This window comes from Penaeus vannamei, chromosome 43 (assembly GCF_042767895.1).
Source record: "Penaeus vannamei isolate JL-2024 chromosome 43, ASM4276789v1, whole genome shotgun sequence".
In the NCBI taxonomy this organism is placed as follows: domain Eukaryota; kingdom Metazoa; phylum Arthropoda; class Malacostraca; order Decapoda; family Penaeidae; genus Penaeus; species Penaeus vannamei.
In genome coordinates this window covers 16,368,055-16,377,915 of record NC_091591.1, presented here as the reverse complement: position 1 = coordinate 16,377,915, position 9,861 = coordinate 16,368,055, and the positions used below count along the sequence as shown (strand labels likewise).

The 9,861-nt window shown below is 40.8% G+C and overlaps 1 protein-coding gene across 1 annotated transcript; it reads left to right on the top strand.

The window, feature by feature from the left end:
• The first annotated feature begins 346 nt into the window (after positions 1-346).
• Positions 347-2,484, top strand: LOC113815113 (cylicin-2-like). Its single transcript, XM_070119158.1, has 3 exons — positions 347-371; positions 475-559; positions 1,848-2,484. Exons 1-3 carry the CDS (start codon positions 347-349, stop codon positions 2,482-2,484), a joined length of 747 nt encoding a protein of 248 aa, XP_069975259.1.
• The last annotated feature ends 7,377 nt before the right edge of the window (positions 2,485-9,861 follow it).

The window sequence follows — 9,861 nt, the reverse complement described above, 5'->3', positions numbered from 1 at the left end:
TTCATTTCCCTCATGAGCAGATGGAGTGTCCCATAATCCAGGTACAAAACCTTATAAGGAAATGGGTTCTGGGTATGCGTGTGTTCTTTGACTTCTTGTAGACCAAAAAGAAAAAAAACAAAAACAAAAAAAAAACATTGGTAGGTACTTTAAATAACACTGAACATTAAGTAAATAAAAAATAAAAGTTTATATGTCCCCTTATCCTAAAGAGAGTGAGGTAAGAGAAATTATAAATAATAAAGAGAGAAATACAAGAGGAACAAAAAATAAAAAAATAAAAAAAACATTGGTAGGTAATTTAAATAACACTGAACATTAAGTAAATAAAAAAATAAAAGTTCATATGTCCCTACGTCCTAAAGAGACAGGTGAACATTAAAAAGGGGGGCATACCTGGCTGGTGCTGGCCAATGCAAAATAAATCGTCATGGTTGTAAAATTTAATTGCAATATTAACACGTCTATCAATAGCCTTACTGGCATGTAAAAAGGGTCAGACACAAAAAGGGTCAGACACAAAAAGGGTCAGACACAAAAAGGGTCAGACACAAAAAGGGTCAGACACAAAAAGGGTCAGACACAAAAAGGGTCAGACACAAAAAGGGTCAGACACGAAAAGGGTCAGACACAAAAAGGGTCAGACACAAAAAGGGTCAGACACGAAAAGGGTCAGACACAAAAAGGGTCAGACACAAAAAGGATCAGACACAAAAAGGGTCAGACACAAAAAGGGTCAGACACAAAAAGGGTCAGACACAAAAAGGGTCAGACACAAAAAGGGTCAGACACAAAAAGGGTCAGGCACAAAAAGGGTCAGACACGAAAAGGGTCAGACACAAAAAGGGTAAGACACAAGAAGGATCAGACACAAAAAGGGTCAGACACAAAAAAGGGTCAGACACAAAAAGGGTCAGACACGAAAAGGGTCAGACACAAAAAGGGTCAGACACAAAAAGGGTCAGACACAAAAAGGGTCAGACACAAAAAGGGTCAGACACAAAAAGGATCAGACACAAAAAGGATCAGACACAAAAAGGATCAGACACAAAAAGGGTCAGACACAAAAAGGGTCAGACACAAAAAGGGTCAGACACAAAAAGGATCAGACACAAAAAGGATCAGACACAAAAAGGATCAGACACAAAAAGGGTCAGACACAAAAAGGGTCAGACACAAAAAGGATCAGACACAAAAAGGGTCAGACACAAAAAAGGGTCAGACACAAAAAGGGTCAGACACAAAAAGGGTCAGACACAAAAAGGGTCAGACACAAAAAGGGTCAGACACAAAAAGGGTCAGACACAAAAAGGGTCAGACACAAAAAGGGTCAGACACAAAAAGGGTCAGACACAAAATGGGTCAGACACAAAAAAGGTCAGACACAAAAAGGATCAGACACAAAAAGGGTCAGACACAAAAAGGGTCAGACACAAAAAGGGTCAGACACAAAAAGGGTCAGACACAAAAAGGGTCAGACACAAAAAGGGTCAGACACAAAAAGGGTCAGACACAAAATGGGTCAGACACAAAAAAGGTCAGACACAAAAAGGATCAGACACAAAAAGGGTCAGACACAAAAAGGGTCAGACACAAAAAAGGGTCAGACACAAAAAAGGTCAGACACAAAAAGGGTCAGACACGAAAAGGGTCAGACACAAAAAGGGTCAGACACAAAAAGGGTCAGACACAAAAAAGGTCAGACACAAAAAGGGTCAGACACAAAAAGGGTCAGACACAAAAAGGGTCAGACACAAAAAGGGTCAGACACAAATAGGGTCAGACACAAAAAGGGTCAGACACAAAAAGGGTCAGACACAAAAAGGGTCAGACACAAAAAGGATCAGACACAAAAAGGGTCAGACACAAAAAGGGTCAGACACAAAAAGGGTCAAACACAAAAAAGGTCAGACACAAAAAGGGTCAGACACAAAAAGGGTCAGACACAAAAAGGGTCAGACACAAAAAGGGTCAGACACAAAAAGGGTCAGACACAAAAAGGGTCAAACACAAAAAAGGTCAGACACAAAAAGGGTCAGGCACAAAAAGGGTCAGACACAAAAAGGGTCAGACACAAAAAGGGTCAGACACAAAAAGGGTCAGACACGAAAAGGGTCAGACACGAAAAGGGTCAGACACGAAAAGGGTCAGACACAAAAAGGGTCAGACACAAAAAGGGTCAAACACAAAAAAGGTCAGACACAAAAAGGGTCAGACACAAAAAGGGTCAGACACAAAAAGGGTCAGACCAGACACAAAAAGGGTCAGACACAAAAAGGGTCAAACACAAAAAAGGTCAGACACAAAAAGGGTCAGGCACAAAAAGGGTCAGACACAAAAAGGGTCAGACACAAAAAGGGTCAGACACAAAAAGGGTCAGACACGAAAAGGGTCAGACACGAAAAGGGTCAGACACGAAAAGGGTCAGACACAACCTTTTCTCGAAGTTCCAGCGACGCCACAGTAACGTGTCATCCAGGATAAGCTAACAAACAGAGCCAACTCCCGTATAGGTTTATTCAGAGAGTGTTTTTATACAGTTATCTGAACAGACCATTAAGTACAGTCTCTAAAGTATAGATCATCTTCAAAAAGGGCAAAAAAAAAACAAGGATAAACAACTTGAGTAGACACGTCCAAAGTATAGATCATCATCAAAAAGTGAGAAAAAAAACAATAATAAACAACTTGACACGTCCAAATTATACACAAAAGAACATAAGAAAGCGACGAAAAATAATACATTAAAAGCACCATTAACAAAGTCTGTAAAAACGTATATTGAAACACTAAAAAAAACACCAGAACCAAATTAAAACATGCAACAGTAAATATGGTTAATTGGGTCTCCTCTGTGAGCCTCCATTAATTCATTTAATGAATAATTAAGCAGGTGACGTGACAGGCCGTAAGTATATAAGAAAATTATTCAAAAGTCCATAAAATAAGTAACCAAGATAGAAATAAAATATTTTGATTATTAATTTGACATTAAAGTAAGTCTTAAAAGTTATTAAAAACTATATATAACAAAATAAATAACGTTCTAAAATACGTCGAGGAAAGGGAGTCATTATGAAAATACTTTCTTTAGAATCTCTTAAAATAACAAATATATAAAATGAAGAATATTTAGGCTCTCAACTAGTTTTAAAAAAGAGACTTCACACTTTAGACAAAAGGCCAATGAAATCTCGCCAAACAAAAGAAATGGACTTGCCACCTGGCTTATTCGGCCAACCTGCCACCTGGCTTATTCGGACACTCAATGATTCAAAGGATTCGAAGCACCAGGAAGAAAACTCGAAACAATCGTTGCAGATCAGTTTTCTTTGTATATTTTATATATAGAAAGAACATGGCTTGGCAGTAATAAAATGTGGGCGTGCTGTATGTATGTATATATACATATATATATATATATATATATATATATATATATATATATATATATATATATATATATATGTGTGTGTGTGTGTGTGTGTGTGTGTGTGTGTGTGTGCGTGTGTGTGTGTGTGTGTGTGTGTGTGTGTGTGTGTGTGTGTGTGTGTGTGTGTGTGTGTGTGTGTGTGTGTGTGTGTGTGTGTATTCATATATATATATATATATATATATATATATATATATATATATATATATATATACATATATATACATACATACATATATATAAGCGATATAAGCGTTTGTGTGACCGAGTGAGAGATAGAGAAAGAGATAGAGAGAGAGAGACAGAGAAACAGAGAGAGTGAACAAAAAAAAAAGAAATAAACTAAAATAAGCGAGACTAGAAGAGAATTGAAGAAATGAAAGAAAAAAACAAAGAAGAAAGAAGGAAAAAGAGTGAGGGCGAAGATGGAAGAGAAAGAGAGAACGAAAAAGAAAGAGATCAAGAAAGAAAAACAAAGAAAGAAGAGAGAACGACAATAAAATAACAAAAGAGGAAAAAGCGACATAGCAAGGAAAATAAAGAGAAGGAGGGAGCCAGACAAGAAGAAATAACAAAAAGGAGAAAGAAAGAAAAGAAAAGCAAAAATGATAAGAAAGAAAGAAAAGAAGAACAAGATGGCCAGCGGGACCTCAGAGCCCTCACTTCCCTTCCCTATCTCCCTTTCCCTTCCCCATCCCTTCCCTCCCCTTCCCTTTCCCTTTCCTCCCTTTGCCACCCCAACCCTTCCCTCCCTCCATTTCCTTCCCTTTCCCTCCCCTATTTACCTCCCTATCCCTTCCCTTCCTTCCCTCCTTTCCCTTCCCTCCCTGCCTTTCCTTCCCTTTCCCTCCCTCATTCATCTCCCCATCCCTTCCCTTTCCTATGAGATCTCTCCTCCCTTTTTCTTCCCTTTCCTGCCCTCTCCCCTTTCCCTCCCCTCTCCTCCCCCTCCCTCCTCTTCAAATTCCTTCCCTTTCCCTACCCTACCCTACCCTTCTAATTCCTTCCCTTCCTTTCTCTCCCCTCCCCTTCCATCCCTTTCCCTCCCCTTCCTTTCCCTCCCCTTCTTTTCCCTCCCCCTCCCTTTCTCCCTCCCCTCCCCTTCTATCTCCTTCCCCCCTCCCCCTCCCTCCTCCCCTCCCTCCCCCTCCCTTTCTCCCTCCCTCCCCTTCCATCTCCTCCCCTTCTATCTCTTCCCTCCCCCTCCTTCCCTCCCCCTCCTTCCCTTCCTCCCCTTCCCTCCCTCTCCCTCCCTCCCCTTCTATCTCCTCCCCTCCTCTTCCCTCCCTCCCCCTCCCTTCCCCTCCCTTTCCCAGCAGGATCTCCCCTCCTTTCACATTATATGAAAAGATGCAGGAGTCGAGATCCGCGCCCACGATAAGACGCTAAGGAGCAGCCTGTTGCCTCACACGGGCGGCCTGGGGTGGGGTGGGGGGGGGGGGGGGGGTGCCGCTGCAGACCTGCTAGGGGGCGGCTGGGGGCTCTCTCTCGCCCCCTGGGTGTGTCTTCCTCTTTCTCTCTTTTTCTTTCTTTCTCTCTGTCTGTCTATCTATTTATCTATCTCGCTCTCTCTCTCTTTCTCTCTCTGTCTCTTTCTCTCTCTCTTTCTCTCTCTCTCTCTCTCTTTCTTTTTCTCTTTCTCTCGATTTGTCCGTCTATCTGTATTTCACTGTCTCTCTCGTTCTCTCTTTCTCTATATATATGTGTGTGTCTTTCTCTTCTCTGCTTCTTCGTCAAACCACCAAATTTTCTCTCCTACCTCCCTCCTCCTACCCCTCCTCCTCTCCCTCTCTCCTTTCCCTTACTGACCCACCCCCTCATCCCCCTCCCCCCCTCCCTTTCTCCTTCGTCTTCCTCCCTGTCCCTCCCCAAACCCCCCTTTTTACCCCTGCCCTCCTCTCCCTGCCCACCCCCCACCCCTATCCTCCCCCTTCCTCTCTTAATGTCCCTCTCTTCTTCCTCATCATTCCCACCCTCCCCTCCTCCCTCTCCTCTTCATTCCTTCCGTCAATTTCCCTACTTCTCCTCCTCCCTCCCTCCGTCTCTTCCTCTCCTCTCTCCTCTTCCTCTCTCTCTTCCTCCTTCTCTCCCTTCCTCTCTTCCTTCCTCTCTCTCTCCCTTCCTCCCTTCATCTCTCTCCTTTCCTCCCTTCTTCCTCTTTCTCTCCCTCCCTCTTTTCCCCCTCCCTCCCTCTCCCACCCTCTCTCCCTCCCTCTCTTCCTCCATCTCCCTCCCTCTCTCCCTCCCTCTCTTCCTCCTTCTCTCCTTCCCTCTCTCCCTCCCTCTCTCCCTCCCTTCCTTCCACCCTTTCCACCTCATCTTCTCCACCTCCTCCTACTCCCTGTCCACCCCCTCCCTCCAACTCTCCCCCCAACCCTCCGTCCCTCCACCCCCATCCCCCCTCCTCCTCTCCTTCCCCACTTAGCCACCCTCCACCCCCTAATTCCCCTCCATCCTACCCAGCTCCCTCCCCCCCCCTCCCCCTCTTGTCGCCTGGAGGTGGAAAAGGCAGAACCATCTCCCCCAATAAACAAACCTGTACTGCAAGGTGGGAGAGAGGGAGGGCGAGTGGTAGAGAGGGAGGGAGGGAGGGAGGAAGGGCGAGAGTTAGGGAGAGAGAGAGAGAGAGAGAGAGAGAGAGAGAGAGAGAGAGAGAGAGAGAGAGAGAGAGAGAGAGAGAGAGAGAGAGAGAGAGAGAGAGAGAGAGAGAAGAAGGAGAGAAGAAAGAGAGAGGAGAGAAAGAGACAGAGGGAGGGAGAGAAAAGAGAGAGGGAGGGAAGAAAAAAGAGAGAGAGAGAGAGAGAGGAGAGAAAGAGAGGGAGAGAAAGAAAGAGAGAGAGACAGAGACAAAGAAAAAGACAGAGAAAGGCAGAGAAAGAGACAGAAACACAGAGAGAGAAAGACAGAGACAGAGGGAGACAGAAACACAGAGAGAGAAAGACAGAGACACAGAGAGAGAGAGAAAGAGGGAGAGAGGGAGGAGTCTCCAGCAGGTTCGTCTCCTCCCCTTTTCTCCAATCCTTCGGACATGGCCATTACAACCCCTTCACTCGGCCCCTTGCAGGCTAAGCAGGTTCCGCTCTTGTTGTTGCTGTTGTTGTTGTGAAATGTTATTGTTCTCTTTGTGTTTCTTCGTGGTGGTGGGAAATGTTCTTGTAGTCTTTGTGTTGTTGTTTTTGTTCTTGTTCTTGTTGGTAATGTTTTGTTCTGTTCTGTGTTGTTATTGTTCATTTTTTGTTCTATTGTTGTTGCTGTTATTGTTCATGTTTTGTTCTGTTCTGTTTGTGTTGATATTGTTTATGTTTTGTTCTGTTTGTGTTGGTATTGTTGTTGTTTTTTGTTCTCTCTATGTTGTTGGTGGCTGTTGTGTTTGGGTTGTACTTATTGTTGTTCGTCTTCTTCTTCTTCTTCTTCTTCTTCTTCTTCTTCTACTTCTTCTTCTTCTTCTTGTTCCTTAAGTTGCTGTTCTTGTTCTTGCTGTTTCCGCTATCATCGTTATTTTGTTTTATTTTGTTTTTTTCTTCTTCTTCTTCTTTGTTATCCTCAGGTTGGTGTTATTATGTTTTTATTTCTTATTGCGTGTTCTTCTTCGTCTTGTTTTTCTTCTTTTTTTTCTTTTTTTTGTTCTCCTTTTCTTGGTTGGTTCTCCCTCTTCCACCTTTGTTCTTCTTCTTAAATGTTATTTTGTTTCTTATTCAATTCCTCCTTTTGTTATTTCTCATTCTTGTTCTATTCCCTCTTTTGCTATTTCTCCTTCATAGTTCCTTCCTTCTTTTATTATTCTATTTTTTATTCTATTTCTTCCTTCATTCTTTTGCTATTTCTCCTTCATAGTTCCTTCCTTCTTTTGTTATTCTAATTTTTATTCTATTGCTTCCTTTCTTTTTCTTTTCTTTTTTTATTCCCATTTTTATTCTATTTCTTCCTTTCCTGTTTCTCCTTATTTTTTTCTTTTCTTATTTTATTCTCATTTTTATTCTGTTACTTCGTTTGATGTTTCTCCTTCTTAGTTTATTCTTTCTTTTCTTATTCCCATTCTTATTCTGTTCCTTCTTTTGTATCTTTTTTCCGTTATTCTTGTTATTCTTAATTCCTGTTTTAATGCTCCTTCCTATTATTATCGTTCGTACTGTCTTTACAATCAGAATCAGTAATATTCGTATCATGTGGTGATAGTAGTGACATCTTCATCACTATATTATCTTCATTATCATTATTATTGTTTATGCAATTATATATATATATATATTATCATCATTATAATATAATATCATATATATTATCTTCATTAACATTATTATTGTTTATGCAATTGATGGTATAGACTATCATTATTTTAATAGTTGTTGTCGTTAATTTTGATAGCATCATCGTGTATACTTCATTATCACTCTCTCTCTCTCTCTCTCTTTCTTTCTCTCTTTGTCTCTTTGTCTCTTTCTTTCTCTCTCTCTCTCTCTCTCTCTCTCTCTCTCTCTCTCTCTCTCTCTCTCTCTCTCTCTCTCTCTCTCTCTCTCTCTGTCTCTCTCTCTCTGTCTATCTATCTCTTTCTCTCTCACACACACACACACACACACACACAGACATAAATAATCTCCCCCTTACGCCTTCATATACACAAACCTGCACATCTCCCCACACAAGAACACACACACTACAACAACCCCATTGCATCTACTTCGCTGCCCAAAACGACACTAGCAACAACCCTTCCTTCCCAGAGACACCGTGTTGCAGATGCAGCGAATTCCGTCGCTATCACCACGAACCATCACAACCGGCTGACCTTGAGAACCCCAATTCTTTCAACTCCTTCTTCGCTTCTTCTCGAGATTCGGCGGTGGAGACGGAGAGAGAGAGAGAGAGAGAGAGAGGGAGAGAGAGAAAGAGAGAGAGAGGGAGAGAGAGAGAAGAACGAAAGTAAGAAAGAAAGAAAGAGAGAAAGAAGAAGAGAGAGAGAGAGAGAGAGAGAGAGAGAGAGAGAGAGAGAGAGAGAGAGAGAGAGGGAGAGAGAGAGAGAGAGAGAGAGAGAGAGAGAGAGAGAGAGAGAGAGAGAGAGAGAGAGAGAGAGAGAGAGAGAGAGAGAGAGAGGAGAAGGGAGATGTGCGTGTGCATGTTTACATATGTATGTGAATATATTCGTACTTGTATGATTATATGTAGATATACATAAATACATATTCACATACATACATATACATATATGTGTATAACATACATATGCATATAGATACATATACATATACATACATACATCCATACGTACATATATGCAAACATGCATACACACATACATACATCCATACACACATACATACATATACACACATCCATATATACATACATACATACATACTCACATACATACATACATACATATTCGCATACATACATACATACATACATACAAACATGTGTGTATCTGCGTGTGCGTGTGCGTCTGTGTATGTATGTGTGTGCGTGTGCGTCTGTGTATGTATGTGTGTGCGTGTGCGTCTGTGTATGTATGTGTGAGTATAGATATATACTGTTTTGTTTTAGCTTTCTATTTGGCATTCAAAGGGCAAGGCTGGCTTCGACAAGGGAGGAAGTGCAATGCATTTTCTTGTCTTTAAAGGTGGCATCAGACTACCATTTTTAGGGAAGCTGAAATATAGCAAATAATAACAATAACGATGATAATAATGATGATAGGAATAATGATGATGATACTCGTAATGATAATAACGATGATAACGATAATAATAGTAATAATAATGATGATAATGATAAGAGAAATGATAATAATGATGATAATAAAAACAATGATGATAATAATGATATTAACAATGATAACGATAATAATAATGATAATAAAATGATAACAGATATGATTATAAAAGTTTCTGCCATTTATCATTCTGTTCGTAACTAAGTTTATATATAACTCCTAAAATCATATTCCATGTGACTGAGACATCGAAATTTACTTTTATCATTTTATATAGATTAGGGTGATGATTGACAGCGTAGATATTAGAGAATGACACACACATACATGCACAAAGGAATCTATTCGAATTCAATTATTATCGTTATTATCATTATTGTTGCTATTGTTATTATTAATCTTATTGTTATTACCATAATTACTGTTATTATTGTTGTTATTGTTGTTGCTGTTATCATTATCATTCTTCTTCGAGGAGATGGAAAGGGAGAGGGAGAGGGAAAGAAAAAAGGAAGTGAGGAGGCGAGAGGTAGGAGGAGGAGAGTGAGAGAGGAAGAGAGGATGGGAGAAGTACCTCCCAATTATGTTCCGTCGAATACCCTTATGAAATAAAACCAATAAAACAGATGGAAGGAAATAAAAAAAAAATGAAAGGAAATGTTGGATACCCTTTGTTGTCTTAAAATTCCCAGCAAGTTTCTACTCAAGCAAATGATTA